The sequence below is a fragment of the Lemur catta genome, chromosome 1, assembly GCF_020740605.2.
Source record: "Lemur catta isolate mLemCat1 chromosome 1, mLemCat1.pri, whole genome shotgun sequence".
NCBI classification, from domain to species: Eukaryota; Metazoa; Chordata; class Mammalia; order Primates; family Lemuridae; genus Lemur; species Lemur catta.
Genome location: NC_059128.1, coordinates 163,728,630 through 163,747,512, shown reverse-complemented (window position 1 = coordinate 163,747,512; position 18,883 = coordinate 163,728,630). Strand labels below are relative to the sequence as shown.

Here is an 18,883-nt window from a genome sequence, read left to right as displayed (position 1 = left end):
GGTTTTTGTTTTTGTTTTTCTTAGAGATGAGGGTTTCACTATGTTGCCCAGGCTGGCCTCAAACCCCTGGCCTCAAGTGATCCACCTGCCTAGCCTCCCACGTAACTGGGACTACAGCCACGCACCACCACTCCTGGCTAAAACTATTAATTAAATATGTTCTGTCTGCTTACCCCAATAAACACACTCTCACAGGGACCAGAAGGCCAGGTTTGAATTTGGAATTTTAGGTTTCATGACGTCCTGGGGCAGCGCTGGGAGAGCAAGGCCCAGCTCCCCGCCCGACCCCCTTCCGTTTTACCCTCCGGCCCGACCCACACCGGCAGCGGCCTCACGTGGAAACACCAGCCCTCATCCAGGGGCTCTGTGATCTCTACAGATAGCTTTTCCCTGGCCACCACTCAGGCCCGAGTGTGTGCAAGTCATACTCAGGAGGACAGACGGGGGACCAGGGCTGCGCAGGCCCTGGGAGCAGGCTCAGGACCACTCGGGCAGGAACTGCGGCTCCCTGGGTGCCCGGAGCGGTCCAGGAGGGGACTGTGCAGGCCCACGGACACCTTGCCCTGTGGGGAGGCTCGTGGCCAACGGAGGGCCAGAGTGGCACCCTCCAGCCTTAGGAGCCAGGAGAGGGCCTGTTGGGAGCGGTCTCTGATTACGGGTGAGCACATAGCCAATAGAATCATTGCTGGGAGCCTTGTCAGGGCCCTCTACCAATCACTTCCCGCCACGACTACCTGCAATGGTATATAAGCCCACGGTCCTTCCTGTTCGGGGTCTCTCGCCATGTAACTAGACTAGATGCCTCATTAAACCGCTGTTGGAAGAACTCCAGTTTGTTGCGTCGTCCTTGCAGGCGAGTGCGGCGCGACAAGTGGTGCCGAAACCCGGGAACTTCTCGCACCGGCGGAGACGACCTCTTTGGAGGTGAGTTCAGAACCACAGCAGCTGGGGCGGCTTTATTTTGGACCCCTGCCCTCTTCTGACGCCGGCACCGGGTGCTTGTGACCTACCCCATGGGGAACTCTCCTAGTTATCCCTGACCGTGTCCTGCGCCATTTTGTGCAGGACGTGGACCGGGTGGCCCCATGGTTTCTCCACTTGGGGTCTTTAACGATTCCGAGTTGGGATAAGCTAGAGCAGGACCTTCGCCGTGCCCGAGAGTCTGGTCCCCTTTGGGAGTGTGTTCTCCCTGTGTGGGCACTGGTGCGCTCCTGTTTAGAGGACGACCGTTGCAGCGGTCCGGTCCGGGAAGGTCAGCAAGTACTCAGTGATTATCAAGATAGTATGTCTGAGAGAGGCAAAGTGGGTCAAGAAACGTAAGTCCGCGGGTAAACAGGAACGGCGGGGACGTCCGCCGCCTGAAAGGGACATGGAGGAGGTGGCTCTCAAAATGGCCTCCCTCCACATGTCGGCTTCCTCTTCTTCCTCTCGTCCTTCTTCTTCCTGTTCTTCTTCATCGTCTCGCTCTTCTTCCCGTTCGCGTTCTCGCGAGGCGGAGGAGGGGCTGTCTCCGCAGGAGAAGGCGGAGCTGGAGGAGGCGGCGGCTAGATATGAGGCGGAGCGTAATCGCCCGCCCCCGTACGCTACTGCCCCTCCTTTTCCCGTTGCGGGATCCGCCCCTCTAAATATGGAGGGCGGAACCTCGTTTGTGCCTCCCCGAGCTAGAAAGAAGATACAGAGGGAGTTTGCTTTCCCCGTCTTTGAGGACGCTAATCAACATCGCTTTCACGAACACCTAGATTACAAGCAACTAAAAGCTTTGGCTGAAGCTGTCAAGGCTTATGGGTGCAATGCCGCTTACACCCGTGGCGCCCACGGCAGTACTCTGGCAGGACGGGCCTTTGCTGTGGATTCATTCACATGCTTCTCCGCGGCGTGCTATAGAACATTATCCTACGCAGGTTGCGGATTTGGCCTTATCTGGGCTTTCGTTGTCCCTTTCCCACTTCGGTATTTACCCTACAGTTATTCATTGCCCATACACCAAGTCCCAGACTCAAGTCCTTTGCTCTTCCTTAGATTCTTGGGCAGTACTCTGTTGTATCTTCCCAGGAGACATAGATAACCATTACCCTAAACATCCCCTTCTTCAGTTTGCACTTCGGCAATCAGCTTATCTTTCCTCATCTGACTTCCCCTGAGCCTCTAATTGGGGCTACCATTGTTTATACTGACGGGTCATCCACAGGCACCGGTAGCTATGTAATCAATGATCAGGTGTTTACGGCCCGCTTCGCTTACTCTTCTCCCCAGCACGTTGAATGTGCTATCGTTGAATTGGTTCTCCGAACCGTGCCAGAGCCCCTTAATATAATCTCTGATTCTGCTTATGTTGTTCAGGCTGTCCGTCACTTGGAAACAGCCCATTCTCTTAACTCTCGCAGCACGGTGTTCTCCTTATTCTGTGCTATCCGTGCTGCCATCCATTCGCGCCGGTCCCCATTTTTTATAACGCACATTCGGGCCCATTCCCTTTTGCCGGGCCCCATGGCGCGCGGCAATGCCCTGGTGGATCATGCCACTCACGCTTATTGGGTTGGCTCTCCGTTGGAGGCAGCTCGCCAGTTTCATTCTCTATACCATACTCCTTCACTGACGTTACGTCTCAAATTTGGCCTCTCGTGGGCAGCCGCACGCGATATTGTGCTGCAGTGCGCGGCCTGTGCACCTTTTCGTCCAGCACCTCATGTAGGTGTCAATCCTCGTGGTCTTCGGCCACTCCACTTGTGGCAAATGGACGTCACTCATTACTCCTCCTTTGGCACTCTTTCTTATGTCCATGTTTCTGTTGATACCTGCTCTGGCATAATTCATGCCACTCCCTTGACAGGTGAAAAGGTAAGTCATGTCATCACCCACTGCTTAGAGGCTTGGGCTGCCTGGGGTAAACCTCAGGTTATCAAAACTGACAATGGCCCTGCCTATACCTCACAAGCTTTTCGTCAATTCTGCACACGCCTAGGCGTGGAGCACCGCACGGGCCTTCCCTACAACCCCCAGGCCCAGGGTATCATAGAGCGTGCCCATGGCACCTTAAAGGCCTATCTCAAAAAACAAAAGGGGGAGACGGGGACGAGCCCTTTGGGCTTACGTACCCCTAAGCCTGTGCTCTCTCTCACCTTGTTCACTTTAAATTTTCTTTTGCTGGATGATCAGGGGCGCTCTGCTGCGGACCGCCACGCCAACCCCGGTTCCCCTTTATCAGAGCAGGTCTTGTGGAAGGATGTCCTGCTTAACAAATGGAAAGGCCCGGATCCGGTTGTGAGCCGGTCCAGGGGAGCTGTCTGTGTTTTCCCGCAGGACACTCCTGATCCAGTGTGGGTCCCAGCACGCTTAACGCGGCGAGTGCAGCGGTTGGCGGATGTGGAGGATGCAGATGATGGGGCGTCCGCTGCCGGGGATGCTGCTGCTCCTGACCTTTCTGCTGCTGGCCGCATCGGTGACGACGGACCGGCGCTGGGCCATCCTGTCGGTGTTCCCGAGACCGATGCCGGTGACCCATGATGCCCAGATCTTCCCCCGGCTGTTCGCTACTAATGCCTCTTTGGGCCTTGCCAATCTTACATGGAACTCCTCCTCAACATTTGAGACGTCGGTCCACGCTATTCAGCAGCGTAATCTGTCTTTCCCCTCCACACCTGTTTGCCTCTGGCCCCCTTTTATCTGGATCACTGCTACTTCCTCTGGTCCTGGTGTTCTCAATTGCTCCACGGCAAACTGCTCCTATGCCCGTTGCTGGAATGCCTCCAGCCAGTCCATGGCAATTGTTGCCCGTATGCCTCGGCATATTCCTTGGCCGGTGGAGGCTCCTAGCTCCTTGACCCTTTTCCGACAGCGAAGAGATTTTGGCGTTACTGCAGCTGTAATTTCCACATTGGCAGTGACTGCCGCACTGGCAGCCGCTACGGCTGCAGCGGTAGGCTCTGTTCAGACAGCACAGATGCTGAACAACCTATCGGCATCTGTGGCTACAGCTCTGGACACACAATCCGCCGTCAACGCGCATCTGAAGGGTGGTATCATGATACTGAACCAACGTGTGGACTTGGTCCAGGAGCAAATAGATGCCTTATGGCAGCTGGCACAGCTGGGCTGCGAATGGCGTTTCACAGGACTATGCATTACCGCGGTACCGTTTGATAATGCTTCCGCCGCGGCCAACAAGTCTCGTCAATTATCTGCTATGTTGACAGGACACTGGTCTAGTCAATTTACCGCCTTGACCCGGCAGTTGCAATTGGAGATCACCCACATTAACTCCACACGCCTGGACTTGACAGTGACCAATGGTCTCTTTCCTACATTTCAGTCAATAGTCCGAGGACTTCGGGACTGGGCTGGCCTGGGGTCCCTAGGGTTCATGGGGATCCTGGGAGCAGGTTTCGTGATCTGGGGGTTCCTGCGCGTTCGTGCACAGCGCCGCAGGGACCGAGTGGTGGTTACCCAAGCCCTAGCCGCCCTCGAGTGTGGTCAATCCCCTGGCATCTGGCTACAAATGTTACGCTCCGAAGGTCAAGACCGCCTCCCCTCTCGCACAGCGTGACATGGCCCATGCACTCTGAGGGGTTTCCCCATTGCACCAGATTGTGGCGTGTCACCCCCTTACCAGCTGTTGCACCTCCCAGAGTCTCTGCTCATTGCACGGGAGACGGTGGCCTTTGCACCTGCTTCAGGGACTCCACCCCCTGGATCCGGACCTTGAGGTTGGAGTCCCCAAAGCTTGTGTTGCAAAACAAAAGGGGGAGCTGTTGGGAGCGGTCTCTGATTACGGGTGAGCACATAGCCAATAGAATCATTGCTGGGAGCCTTGTCAGGGCCCTCTACCAATCACTTCCCGCCACGACTACCTGCAATGGTATATAAGCCCACTGTCCTTCCTGTTCGGGGTCTCTCGCCATGTAACTAGACTAGATGCCTCATTAAACTGCTGTTGGAAGAACTCCAGTTTGTTGCGTCGTCCTTGCAGGCGAGTGCGGCGCGACAAGGGCCCTGCTGGTCAGGTCCAAGGGCGGTAGGGAATCCCCATCCCATCCTAGACAAGGTCGTAAAGCAAGGCTGGGGCAGGGCTGGGCAAGCAAGACAGAGCTTCGTGACTTCGGACAAGTCCCACTACATCTCTGGACCTCAGTTTCCTGCCTTGTCTCTAAGGGAGCTGGAGTGCTTCCACATTCTAGAACCCTCTGCAGAGATAGGGAAGCAGACTTGAATTCAGACCCCTCACTATCCAGCAATGCTGAAGCGCTGGCCCCACGCCCCAAGGAAGAGAGAGTCACAGTGGGGAAATGAACTGCCTTTATTTCTCGATTTCCCATCCGGAAATCTCAATGTGACGGTGGAAGCAGCAGGGAAGCGACATCTCCCCAGGACCTGCAGGGGCCAAGGGAACCGGAGCAACCAACGCACTCGCCCCTAGAGACACCACCCTCGGGCTGATGTCACCTGTGGGAGAAATGGGCCACCAACAGACCACCAGCAGGTGGCCTGCTGGGCCCAAGGCTCCTGCCTGCTGTGTCCCCAAGACTCAGGCTCATTAAACAGCCATGTAAAAACCCCAGGGTGTCCGTCCACCCGGTAACAAACGGGCAAATCCCACCTGAGGTCTTCCGCGGGGCGGACCTCCCCCGGGAGATGCGTTTCCACAGCAAAGCCCAGCCCCACGCGGGAGGGGCGGTGGTGAAAGGCAGCTCGCAGACATGCAGCACCGACACGGGCTCGCAGACGTGAGGACAAGGCTACCACGCAGACACAAAAGCGGTCACAGGGCACTCACAGGAGTCAGCAGAAGCGCGGGGCTGGGCGAGGGGAGTGTCCTCAGCGGTGGGGCCCCAGGCGGGGAAACCGAGGGAGGTGTCTTCCTAAGGACCAGGGAAACACCAACAGCCTGCGCGGGTGTGGACTTGGGGAGGTCGCTCTGTGCCCGTGAGTCTCCTGGATGGGAAATGGACATGAGGGACATTCGCAAGACAGGTCAAAGTGCAGAGAGAGCCACGAGGTCAAGATGCTGCCAGGGATTTCGAAAGGAAGCAGGGAGGGGGGGCGGCCGCTGCCCTGCTGCTGCTCACGTGGCCTCCGCCCTCCGCTGGGCGGGCCTGGGTCTGGCGGGTTTCTCGGTACTTTTTCACAGTTAAGTCTCTCCTGGGGGAGCCACATCCACTCGGGTCTGGGCCAGCCTGTGGCCAGCTGCGGGGTCCCTTGGCGGGTCCAAAGCTGTGAGCCACACTGAAAGAACGTGCCTGCTTTCCTGCTTTGTGGTTCACAGGCCTTGGGAGAGCCGGTGGCCACGGCCCCGGTGAGCATGCCCGGTGCAGACGGCAGAGGGCGGGAGGCCCGGACTCCAGACTCCCCAGACGGGAGATCGAGACAAACTGCCAGCCCCGGAGGCCTGTGTGTGTCTAACAGTGCTAAGCCAAGTCCACAGCCTGGGTCAGCCACTGTCTGGAAGAGGAAGGGCGTTGTAGCGGCTGTCAGGCCGCATGGTAGTGATGGGGGACAGTTCCCAGGCTGGGCATGTGGAAGGTTTTCTGGTCCTTTGGAGCAAGACAGGATGCAGTGGTCCTAAAATTCTTCCAGTCAGACTGAGTTAAAAGCACGTCTTAGCAGCAGGAGTTTGTTTTTGTCGCACAAAGGTTGGCGGAGACTGGACCAGGACAGCGCGAAGGCCAGTTGGTACAGTGAAGACGCTGCTGCCGGTGACGTGGGGCGCAGCCCACCTTCCCCGCGGGGCCCTCATGTGAAGTAGCGGCAGGGCGTGGAGTCGATGTAGCAGTACCGGGTGCACCGCAGGTCTCCATACGACCTAGGGAGGTAGAGACACGTCCTGAGGCCACTTCTGCTGACTCTCGGCCAGACTTCACCCGACCGCCACTGCTACCACCTTACCAAGGGGCAAGGGTTCCATGAAAACTTTTCTCCTTCTCATTTGGGGTGAGGGGCTTGGGGGAGTTGAGTCAGGTCTCTGGGTGTTCTGCCTTGAGCCCCAACTGAGGGAGCTGAGTGGGAGCTGGCAGCCCTGCTCTTCACAGCACATTGACCAGAGAACCACCCCTTGCTCAAGGCCTGAAAGGTTGCCGGTGCTGTCCATTAGAACACACCTTACTGATGCAAATGTTCTATATCTGCGCAGCCACTGGCCAGATGTGACTACTAAGCTCGAGAAATATGGTGGTGCTTTCCTGTAGTCCCAGCTACTTGGGAGGCTGAGGCGGGAGGATCACTTGAGCCCAGGAGCTGGAGGTTGCAGTGAGCTATGATGACATCACTGCACTCCAGCCAGGGCCACAGAGTGAGACCCTGTCTCAAAAAAAAAAAAAAAAAAGAGGCCTGAGGGGCCAGCAGATCCACTCTGGAACCAAGAGAAGAGCAGATCAGGGACTGGCTATGAGGAAGCGGCCTCCCCATTTTCCCACAGACGTTATACGGCTCTGGTCTGCGAGCATCGGGGGAACACGGAACAAGCCAGAAGGCTACATGCCGGGCATGGAGGCAGCACCTCATGGGGCGGTGGCCCTCAGTTGGCTTGGAAGATGTCAACAAGGAGGCCAGGACACCAGAATACTTGTCCTGAGTAACGAGGACACCCACTGAGGATTCTAGGAAACAACCAAAAAGAGGCTCTTGGAGAGAACATGTTCTCAGAGGGGCCACGAGGCAGCAAAATGAGGTGTTACGGCCGCAGGCATGCCCGAGGGCTGGGCAGGGCGTTCCAGAGGAGCCAGGTCTCGTAGACACGTAGATTCATTGAAAGCCCTGATTCCTCTGCCCCCCACTGGGCTTCCGTCCCAGGCCCACAGCCCAGGAGGCAGACGTAGCCGTGGGGCACGGGGGCTGCGCGTCCCACAGCACCAGGGGGGCTCAGACCGCCGCTCCCCTCTGGGCCCAGGTCGGAGCGGTGGCTGTGGTGCCCCAGCTCAGCGCCGGTGGCACGCAGGCTGTGCCCCCTGAGGGGGCCACGCTGAGTGTGTGATTACTGCCTGTCCCCCCTGAGCAGAAGCTCCAGCTGGGCAGGGAGCATGTGTTGGGTCATTCATCACTGTACCTCAGTGTCTAGAAAGTACCAGGAACGGGAGAGGCACTCAAACATTTCCGTGAAGGAGAGAAGGAAAGGAGAGGGTGGGGAGAGCAGGGAGGAGGGAGGGGTGTCATAATATCAAGTGGGGTCAGCCCTACCCAGGCAGATAGGTCTCGCACGTCAGGTGGCCGAAGTCGGAGCCATCACAGTCCTCCACACCCTCATGCCGGTGACCGTCTCCACAGTAGGCCCGGTGACAGCCTGAGGGGACACAAGCAAGCCCAGCCTGAGAAGAAGCAGGGATGGGACAGGCTTGCCGCAGCCTGTAAGGATCATGTTGCCCAAAGGATCCACCTAGCGCACTGCGCCCCTTGGAGAACCGACCTCTGTTAAGCTTCAGCCTCACCTGGGGACAGCCCCTTCAGCCCTAGGTCCCACACCGATGCGCCGTGGAACAAGGATAAGGAGGCCCAGGCTCCGGCCCAGCCTCGCCACTCGCTAGTGAGGGATGGGGGACCTCCCTGTCCTCATCTGCAAAACTGGGACATTGACATTGCCTCCCCCGTGGCCCACGGGGGGGTTCAGGAGACTGTTGAGTATCAGGCACCAGTGAGGGGACATGGCGGCTCTTATCTGTCAACAGAGAGCTTCAGGGGAAGGGGACACTGAGGGGCCCAGCCTTGTGTCTCCCGGGAGCTACACGATCTTCAGCAAAGACCTCTGTTCTCACATGCAGGGAGGGTCTTGGAACACGAACCCCACCCTCGTTTTTACAGGGCATAGAGACCCTTCTGGCTGTGAGAGCTCCTACTTGACAGTGTCTGCACCGGAGGCAGACAGGACTCCAGGCAAGGCCAGTTCCCAGGGGTCGCCATCCTGGAGTTGTTGGGGGACACTGCAGCATCTCCCCTGTACCCACCCTTGGGCACACCTTCATCACTCTGTACTGTCATCCTTCCCCTGAGCTGCTTGAGGACAAGGACCATGACTTTGCATCCACATACACCCAGCCCTGAGCCTGAGCTTGGCTCTGCTGAAGAGGGGCTTAAAATGCAAGTCCCGAATGTCCTCAATGAACGGATGTTGAACCCTTGCTGCATCCAGACAACCCATGCCAGCGTTAGCTCAGACTCTGGAAAGACTCAAGCAGCCAGCACGTCACACCTACTTTACAGCCAAGGCAGGTGAGGCTCAGAGCTGTCAGTCTCTCTCCCTCACCCCACCCACTCAGCATGCCTCCGTTCTGAGCCCGAGGGTGAGTTGGTGGCTCTCAGAGCCTACGTTCAAACTCTGTCCTGACTCTACAGCCCATGCTTTCCATCTTACCTCTTGCTTTTGTCACCTGGTTTAAAAAAAAAAAAGCAAACCTCCAGCGCCTGCTGCCTGCCATCTCGGCAGCACCCATGAGGACGGCAGCTCTGGCCGGCACCCTCGCCTTACCGAGGGCGCTGCTGCTAGAGCTCTGCTGGTAAAAGCCAGTCCTCAGTCCTCATTCCCTTTGCCTTTCATTCCTGCATGCAACTGAGAGCCCATCACCTTTGTCTCTTGTGCCTGAAACATGGGTTTTGCCAAGAAGTAGCATCGGGAGGGCCTGGTGGCTGCACTTGGGGGTAAGGAAGGCCTCGCTGGGGGCAGGATGCTTGACACCTACCCCTGTTGACCGGCTTGGGTGGTGGAAGAGTTAACATTTGGCCTGAAATTGGGGCAGGCGGGCACAAGGGAGCCCAGCTACACCCTCGCTGGCTCTAGAATGGTCCCAAACCACCAGAGCTGGTGTCCAGAGCTTGCCCCAAGCCCCACCCCACTGGCTGTTCAGGCCTCAGGGCCTCCTGGGCTGGGCCTCACTCACTGATGCAGTCGTCACCCACATTGTTGTTACCGTCGTCACACTCCTCCCCAGGCTGCAGGACCCCGTCCCCACAGGTGCTGTGCTGGTCTACAGCATAATCCACAGGGTAGAGAGGGGTCAGCTGGCCAAAGAAACACACAGCGTTAACTGGAGGATGGCATGCCCGGGCAGCCGCAAGGCAGGGAGGTCGTCAGCATTGGGGAGGGACAGACGCTCTGGGTCCGGGGGGCACTGCTGGGCAGCATCCCTTGCCTTCCTCCTGGGGGGCTGGGAAGGGTGTTGCCTGGAGCTCTGTGGCTGGTGGAATGCTGGGTCAGACCAAGACGGCAGCCTGGCAGGGCAGGAATGTGGAGACCATCTGGAACCTCGGCTCAGAGAGGAGCTTCTATTTGGGGGTGAGGGGCATGGAAGCTGCTCAGGAACAGTGTGAGGAGGATGCTTAGCCCTTCCATGGAGACAGACAGCAGAAAGCTCCGCCCAGGCCCGACTGCATGGCCTTCCCTTCCGGTACTGGCTGCGGCCTTTTCCTGGGCAGGGGGAGGTGGGGTGTGTCCTGAGGTGCTCGCCTGAGGGTACCTGGATGGGGAGCCAGCCAAGGCTGTCCTTGAAGTACAGAGATCTCTGGTCTCTGCGGAAGGCAATGGCGTTTTGGGTGTTCAGCCTCTCGAGCTCTTCCTGGTTGTTGACCACAAAAATCTGACAGAACACACACTGGTGAGGATGCTAGAAAACACTTTCACAGGGGCAGGGAAAAGCTGGCCTGGTTAACAGCGGGAAGGGGGATGACACGCTACGCCCTGGCATTCCTTCCCAAGTGGGGAGGAAGATCCCGGTTCCCACACCTTCTCAATCCTGTGTCTAATGCCCGAGTTTGAAATTAAAACATCTACTATGCTTTAACATTTTTAAACATTTTGAATGTTCCCAAAACTTAAATTAAAATGTGATGTCATACAGTTAAGTAATGCAACATCTGAAAATGATTAACAAAATTATCACGCTTGGAGTTGTTCATTACAGGATTCTTTACATCAGTGAAAAGCTCGGGAGCACCCTATAAATATCCAGCCACGGGCAGTGGTTCGAGTGCTCCAAGCACAGCCACACGGTGGGCGGGTGACTACGCAGCCCCTCTGACGATGTTTATGATGAATTGATGTCCCAGGTCTACTTCAAAGTAATCCAGGGGAGGGTGGGCAGTAGTGGGTAGGCATAAAGAGAAAATAAGGAAACTAGGCTAGCCATGAGTTGATAATTACTAAAGCTGGGTGGAGGGTACATAGGTGTTCATTACACTACTTATTCTGCTTTTATATTGATTAGACATTTTCTGTAATACCAAGTTTAAAGTGATGTTTATAGAGTGTAGAAACATGGTAGGATTTCAACTGAGATACCTAGAGTACAACATTTTTATGCAATATAATATCAATCATATATACATTATTCTTAAAAAAAAAAGACAAAGAAAATACACAAAAGGGGACCCACAACCAAATGGCCAATTTGGTTTTCTTCTTTTGATTTTCCAATTTCCTACAACGAGTGTCTACCCAGAGTAATGGAGGAAAATCAATTTTACTGAAAGGATTTTACAAAGCCCTAAGAGGATCAGATGAGAGGTCCTTATGGATAATCACCCCAGTCTTCTCCCACAAAGCCTTACCACAGGAACTCGCGGGGAACTGGGCCCATACACGGATTCCCCGTAGGAAGGGTTATTCACATTCACAGGGGGTCCACAGAGACATCTTCCTGGAGGCCCGGGAAATCCTCTTTCCCCTTTGGGTCCCATGACAAGTTGTCCTAGGAAGCAAGAGACTGCTGTGTTACTAGAGCCAAGGAAGAGAAAACCTAACAGTCCAGGGAGATGTGAGCAACTTTGCAACAGAAAGAAAGTTAAAGTCCACAGCCTTTCAAGGTAAGCCTGAGGGAGAGGTTCAAAGAGATGCTCTTGATCCAAGATGCAGAGGAGATAAGGTAAGAAAAATAGCTGGCTGGAAACACAGCTTCCTACTCCTTCCTGCCTTGAAGACAAATAAGATATCTGGTGCTGCAGCAGCCATATTGTGACCATGAAGTAACAAGCACAAGAAGACAAGCCAATGTGCACGAAAGATTAGGGCTCATGAGGCCTGGGGCCTGACAGTGACAGTTAGAGCCTGAACCAAAGCCAGCTACTGCCCACCTCTGGATTTCTTTGTTGGAGAAAAACTATGCCCTGTTTATTTATTTATTTATTTATTTATTTATTTATTTATTTATTTTGGAGACAGAGTCTCGCTTTGTTGTCCAGGCTAGAGTGCCATGGCATTGGCTCACAGCAACCTCAAACTCCTGGGCTCAAGCCATCCTCCTGCCTCAGCCTCCCGAGTAGCTGGGACTACAGGCGTGCACCACCATGCTCAGCTAATATTTTCTATTTTTTAGTAGAGACGGGGTCTTGCTCTTGCTCAGGCTGGTCTTGAACTCCTGAGCTCAAGTGATCCTCCTGCCTCGGCCTCCCAGAGTGCTGGGATTACAGGCGTGAGCCACCACGCCCGGCCATATTTGTTTAGACCATTATTAACAGGGGGCTTCTGGCAGATGAGTACATTGCTGACTGATAACTTTTGTTGTTTTTTTAATTTTGCTTTTCTTATATATAGGACCTTTAGAGGGGAATTTCTGGGTGTGAGCTTCTTTTACTTCTTCAAGAAGAAAATGGAACATTAGTATATGCTCAGCCCACTTACTTTGCCCTGGTATTGAGAAAAGTCAGGAAATATACTAAAAAAAATTGATTAGGAAATTTATTCCCTAGCAGTGTAGGCGGAGCCAGGGTGGTAGGTCTCACCTTGACATTTAAAGGCCCCGATACCCAGGCCACATCCCAGACCAATTCCATCACGTCTTCTGAGAATATAACCTAGGTGTCCGTGCTTTCATTTAAATAATTAATTATATTTATTTATTTAAACATGCCACTTTAGCATAAGGGAACCATACTTTTTTTTTTTTTTTTTTTCAGACAGGGCCTTGCTATATTGCTCTGGCTAGAGGGCAGTGGCATTGTCATAGCTCACTGCAACCTTAAACTCCTGGGCTTCAATGACTCTCCTGCCTCAGCCTCCTGAGTGGCTGGGACTACAGGCACACACCACCATGCTCAGCTAATTTTTCTGTCTTTCGTAGAGACAGGGTCTCGCTGTTGCTGAGGCTGCTTGAACTCCTGGCCTCAAGCGATCCTCCCAAAGCGCTAAGATTACAGGCATGAGCCACTTCGCCTGGCCAGGATCCATACTTGTAAAAGCTCTCAAGATGATTCCAGTGTGCACCTAGGCTGAGAACTGCTGGTCTGGCGAAATGATCCTTGCACAGGCCATTCCCCCACCAGATCACCCTCCCTCCATCCTCCATCCCTCTCCTTCCCAGGTGCCGCCTAACTACTTTCTGATGTGGGTTCAAACATCACTTCCCTGAGGAAAGCCCTTTTGAATCCTCACACTCTGTCATGTTCACCCCGGATACAGTTTCGCGGTTCCCTATCCCTTTCCTTTCCAGCACTTATCTCTGCAGTCAAATGTTCTACTCCTGAACTACACCCCCATCGGCACTTACCTCTGTTTGTGATTCTACATATTGTGAAATTATTCATTCGAGGTCTACCTCTCTTAGTAGAATGTCGGCTCCACAAGGGCAGGGCCTGTTTTCACCGCCCCCCTCCAGGGCTTGGCACATAGTAAGGGCATGTACATATTTGATGATGGAATGAATGAATGAATGCAGACTAATTGGTGAGAAAAAGTCTTTGGAAAAAGCTAGAAGTCACACTCCGGCTGGCAGAAAAGTACTAGAGCAAGAGCCCTCTGACAGGAAGAGCAAGAAGAGAAGAAAAGATGGGGAATGAAAAGAGAAATAAGGACTCCTTCTCCTGGGAAAATAAGGGGGGATTTGGAGACCAGCCAGTCAGGGGGTAGTATGACTACCTATGACCGAGGCAGTATGACATCTGGGGCAGCTGGGAACTGGGAACACAGTTTCCAGATCCCAGAAGGGTAAGACGTGAACTGACCCCAGGGGAGAGATCTGGCCAGCACCCCAGGGAGGTAGCTGTAGCTGGAGGAGACCCCAACAGAAAGACCCCAACACCCTGAGCCTTCCTGAGCTGGTTGACAGATATGCCCAAGATCAGAATGCTGACAGGATGAGGGACAGGGAGGTTTGCCATCTTATGCCAAGCTTTGGTTGTTTGTTCTAACAAGAAATATCAATACAATTCTGTGGGAAAAGCTCCAGCTCTGATATTTTCAGAAGAGGCCAAAGAGTCAGACACTCTATCAGCCTAGGGATAGTCTGGGTAATTACACACTTGGGGGAATTGAGGTGGGAAAGCTCTGTAACCGAGAACGTGAGAGTGGCATTGGGGCAGCCCTCTGGAAGGCTCTGTGACCCCAACTCTTCCAGAACCATGGCCCAGAGCGAGTCAGGAGTCTGTTGCATTAGCCAGCCAATTAATGGTGAGGCTGAGATTTGAATTCACGTTCGACTTAACACTGTGCTGTTCAAAAGACAAACGTCCAAGAATATTGATGCTCTCAGGAAGCCGGCAATTCCCAGGTACCACACTGATTCACTTATGTATAGTCTGGGTGCAGGAAGGCATCGGCCAAATTTGTGATTTGATTATCGCAAATTACATCCTACAGGCATTTTGCCCTTGTTCCCTCCCCACCCCCAGCCCCTCTTTCCCTGTAACTCGGGTAATTAACACTCCCACCCGTTCCACCTCCCCTGGCACCATCTGGTCCCACAGTGCTGGGCACCAGAACCCCAGGGAGCCTCCCGACAGGACGTGGCAGGGAGCCTGCTGCCACCACTGCAGTTTCCCTGCAGCTTCCTCCCAGCTGTTGGAGGGCATCCGTTACCCCTGCTTTCTGCCAGGCTGCGCTGAAGGGCACAGCAACCTGAACTTCCCACCTCGGCCTCTGGGAGCTCGTGGGCCTGGCCTCATCGCACGCCCTGCAGCCAGAGCACCCCGCACTCCCTCTTGCCCCAGGGAGCCTCCCCTTCCATCAGCTGCCTCAGTGGAGCAGGTGAGGAGAGGGGAATCTGGGACAAGGCAGAGGAGCCAGCTCGACAACCTCCAGAGGCTGCATGGCCGGGTGGGGAGTCAGAAGGGTCACAGACTGATCCTGGCCCAGAGTGGCCACCAGTCAGCTCTGTGACCTTGTGAAGTCACTCTTCTCTGAGGCTCAGGTTTCTGTCTAGAAAGGGAGGGATGGACTAGACCAGGGGAGTTTAACCTGAGGTCTCTAGAGCCCAGGGACATCCCAAGATGGATCTGGGGCAGGGGTTCTGGAACCCTGAGAAATAGTGTGCAGAATCTTGGGTGTAGGTACACACATTTTTCCCTGAGAGTGGGTTTAGGACTTTTATCAGATTCTCAAAGGTAGCATCGGGAATCACTCTGGGGACCTATTCCAACTTCGGAAAATTATCTGACTGGTGCCAGGCACAGGGATGTCTCTTTTAAACTCCTTCCTTCCCTTCTCTTCCCACCCCTCCAAAATTTTTCCAAACAGCAGGATTATTGCCCCATTTTTCCTCTTTCCCCTCTTTAGCCCCTTCACTCTGGAAGACTTCTCAGAAAAGAAATGACTCAAAGGAAGGCATAGAGAGGGGACATCAGTCCAAAGAGACGGCCCATACCCTGCCCGGCTGCTGGCTGTAACCCAACAATTCCTCCAGAGCCACGGCCCCAGAGCAAGTGGGGGAAGTGGGGTTTGCCAACATCCTATGCCAAGCTATGAGGAGATGGAGGAGGAGCACCCGCAGGGGCCGGCCCTGCCCACCGCACTACCAGGTGCCATGGGGGATGTGCAGCTGACTCAGACACTGACTCTGCCCTGAAAGAACTTGCTGCCCAGCAGGAAGATGAAACACCTCTGCAGAAAGCAGTTACCAGTGGAGGGAACAGAACAGCAATGTGCAACCTGGGTTCAGGGAGGGTGACCGGTCCTCTTAGGGGCCAAGGGAGGCCTTACCGATGAGAGGGCCTTGAAGGAAGCGGACGCTTTTGTTGCCTGGACAGGAGGTGACAGGAGAGCCATGTCAGGCCGTGTGAACCCAGAGAGAACACAGCAGTGGGCTACAGCTCAGCGGAGAGAGCAGGGTGTCCACTGAAGGGCAGACGGCAGTGAGGCTGGGATCTGGCAGAGGGTGGGGTGGGGGTGGGGTACTGGAGGTGAAAGGAAGGTGGGCATACTGGGCAGAAGAGAAGGAGCTGGAAGGCCAGGGAGAGAAACTAGGACTCTCCTGGGACTGCTAAAAGAATGGGATTGCAATACACTAAGGATGGGCAAGACCCAACATTGGGCACCTGAGGGGCTGCTGACAGCCCTGGGCCCTGCCCTTCTCATGCAACCCCTGACCCCAGGAGGGCTGGCCCTTCTAGTAGATAAATACAGTGAGACCATTAAGGTCTCAGTTTGCAAAGAACCTCTCTATGCATCTACCTGCCCCATGCCTCTGGACTACTCCTCAGTTTCTTTTTTTTTTTTTTTTTTGAGACAGAGTCTCGCTCTGTTGCCTGGACTACAGTGCCGGGGCATCAGCCTAGCTCACGGCAACCTCAAACTCCTGGGCTCAAGCGATCCTACTGCCTCAGCCTCCCGAGTAGCTGGGACTACAGGCATGAGCCACCATGCCCAGCTGATGTTTTTTCTCTATATATTTTTAACTGTCTAGATAAATTCTTTCTATTTTTAGTAGAGACCAAGTCTCGCTCTTACTCAGGCTGGTCTCAAACTCCTGACCTCGAGTGATCCTCCTGCCTTGGCCTCCCAGAGTGCTAGGATTACAGGTGTGAGCCACCGCGCCCGGCCACTCCTCAGTTTCTTGAGCACCGAAACACCCCAAGGGCCCAAGAGAGTCCCTTCTGAAGGCAAAAACCAGGCTTCAGGCCATGTGCTCAGTCTCTGGGGTTGGCAGCCTATGGTCATGGGCCTCCAGGGGGATGCCATGCACGCCAGAACCAAGAAGTACGAGGACTAGTTGAAAGGACCCCCACCTAGGCCATCCAGCCAATGCACAGAAACAGATTATGGATGTGGACATGTGGCCCGGGCTGCATCTCAAATCTAGTTCCCTTAACAACATGGAGGGTGTGGCAAAATAAGTTATCACCATACTCACTGATGTTTGTTCTCTCAGTATTTCCTCCTCTCCCAATTTCAAAACGGTAGTGAGACTTTGTGCTTTCTTGTCCTTGCTAAAAGCAGGTACTATCTGAAGACAAACTTGCCTTTCTGCCTTCTGTTCTCAGGAGGGCGAAGCTCCTAACTGGATGCTGGTATATGAGGAGGATGAGGAGGGAGGGGACCAGAAAGTGGAAGAGGAGAGATTTCCCTAGACATGGAGAGGATAAGGACCCTCATATCCTCACGGAGAGACAAGGTCTCAGAAAGAATGGTTGTGGGTGCTCCTTGGGAAGCTGAACTGTAGGGACCAAGATGCCTAGCTTTGGAAGTTTTCCAATAACCACTCATGGCACGAGGACACCAAGTATCCATGGACCACAGGATTTGGACAGCAGGGTAGAACAAAGGCTGGAGGGACTCACCCTGACATTTTTCTGTCATAAGTCACCAGGATCTTTGTCCAACCCTTTTGCAGCAGTTGGAGGAGTGGTGAGAATCCCAACAATGCCTAAGATTGAATTTTCCTGCTATCCTGGGAGGTTACAGTCTCAGAATCAGCTTTAATTTGGTTTGAAGAAAATATGACATTTCTTGCCCATCCCGTGATGTCGCTGAAAATATATTCTTGTAAACATGGGGGGAAAAGTGCACTATGGAATTTTAAAATTTCTTCATTTTCTTAAAAAAGTTGGAATAAAGACTGTTGGTTTCCTTTTGTACAACTGAGGACAGAAAACCTTGCACAGTCAGCAAACAGTCTTCTTGGACCTAGAGATGCTGTCTTTCCAGAGGCTGTCCTGTGAGAGGCCTTGCGCGGAGCTGACAAGGGAACAAGATAAAGGCTTACCTAGTCAAACCAAACAAGGTAAAACAAGGTAGCAGTGTACCTATGCCCTCCTCAATAGCAGAATTTTTATTTTTCAAGGAATTTCTTTCTATATTCAATGCAAACAAATAAGAACTCTTTCATAACACTGTAAGATAGAAAAATCTGCAAATGTCATCTTTACTTCTAGGTTTAAGAGAATTGTTTGGAGCCTTGAAACATGTTTTTCTAGAAAAAGGTGTTAGTTGATGAACTATGTGCCTGTTATTGTTCACGTAATGTATAAATGACATCACCAATGCCATTTTTTTCTTTTTCTTGTCTCTATTTGTTCTCCAAAATGCTAAAACAAATCCAGAACAGCATTTAACTCTCTTGTATAAAAGTTGAATGAGCTAAATTGTAGAGAAATTATAAAGATATTAAAATGCCTCTGGCAATTTCTAAAAACTTGAAACACAAGGCAGAGCTCTGCTGGCATCTCCTCGTGCCCTCTCTGCAGAAGCTGGCCGGGAGTGTGACACGAGAGCAAGTGAAGCAGGGTAGCGCTTACCTGCAGACGGGGGGCCTGGGGGTCCCGGGGGGCCTGGGCGGCCGGGTTGACCAGAAGCCCCAGGCTTGCCGGGTGGGCCCGTAACTCCACTATCTCCCTTCTGTCCCTGACGGAAAGAAGGGCGGAACCCGTTATGACGGCATGACATAGCAAACTTCCTTCCCCAATCTGTCTCTAAATCAGGGACCACCTTGCACTGAGGGGGAAGAGCCCAGGGCAGGATGCAGCCCCAGAGGTCTTGACCACCAAGCTTCTGAAAAGCTCAGGGCAAGTGACATTTGACACAGTGATGGTTACAAGTTTACAGACCTTAGTTCTTGCTCTGTCCTAGAAATATGACACATGACAGCTGAAAGGAATCAATCTAATCCATGCCCTGGCCTGGGCAGATGAGGAAACTGAGGCTCAGAAAAGAGCAGCAATTAATGTGAGTCCTCTAGCATGGAGGTGGCAGAGTTGGGCCTAG

At 53.7% G+C, this 18,883-nt stretch overlaps 1 protein-coding gene across 1 annotated transcript in view; it reads right to left on the bottom strand.

Annotated features, from left to right (window-relative positions):
- Nucleotides 1-5,282: 5,282 nt before the first annotated feature.
- Nucleotides 5,283-18,883, bottom strand: part of COLQ (collagen like tail subunit of asymmetric acetylcholinesterase) — a 33,093-nt gene continuing 19,492 nt past the window's right edge. Inside the window, exons 12-17 of the mRNA XM_045559562.1 lie at nt 18,418-18,523; nt 11,524-11,663; nt 10,434-10,553; nt 9,858-9,978; nt 8,167-8,269; nt 5,283-6,796 (exon numbers count right to left, since the gene is read on the bottom strand). Coding sequence (XP_045415518.1) covers nt 6,727-6,796; nt 8,167-8,269; nt 9,858-9,978; nt 10,434-10,553; nt 11,524-11,663; nt 18,418-18,523 — 660 coding nt within the window. The 3' untranslated portion in view covers nt 5,283-6,726. The remainder of the gene's footprint in view (nt 6,797-8,166; nt 8,270-9,857; nt 9,979-10,433; nt 10,554-11,523; nt 11,664-18,417; nt 18,524-18,883) is intronic.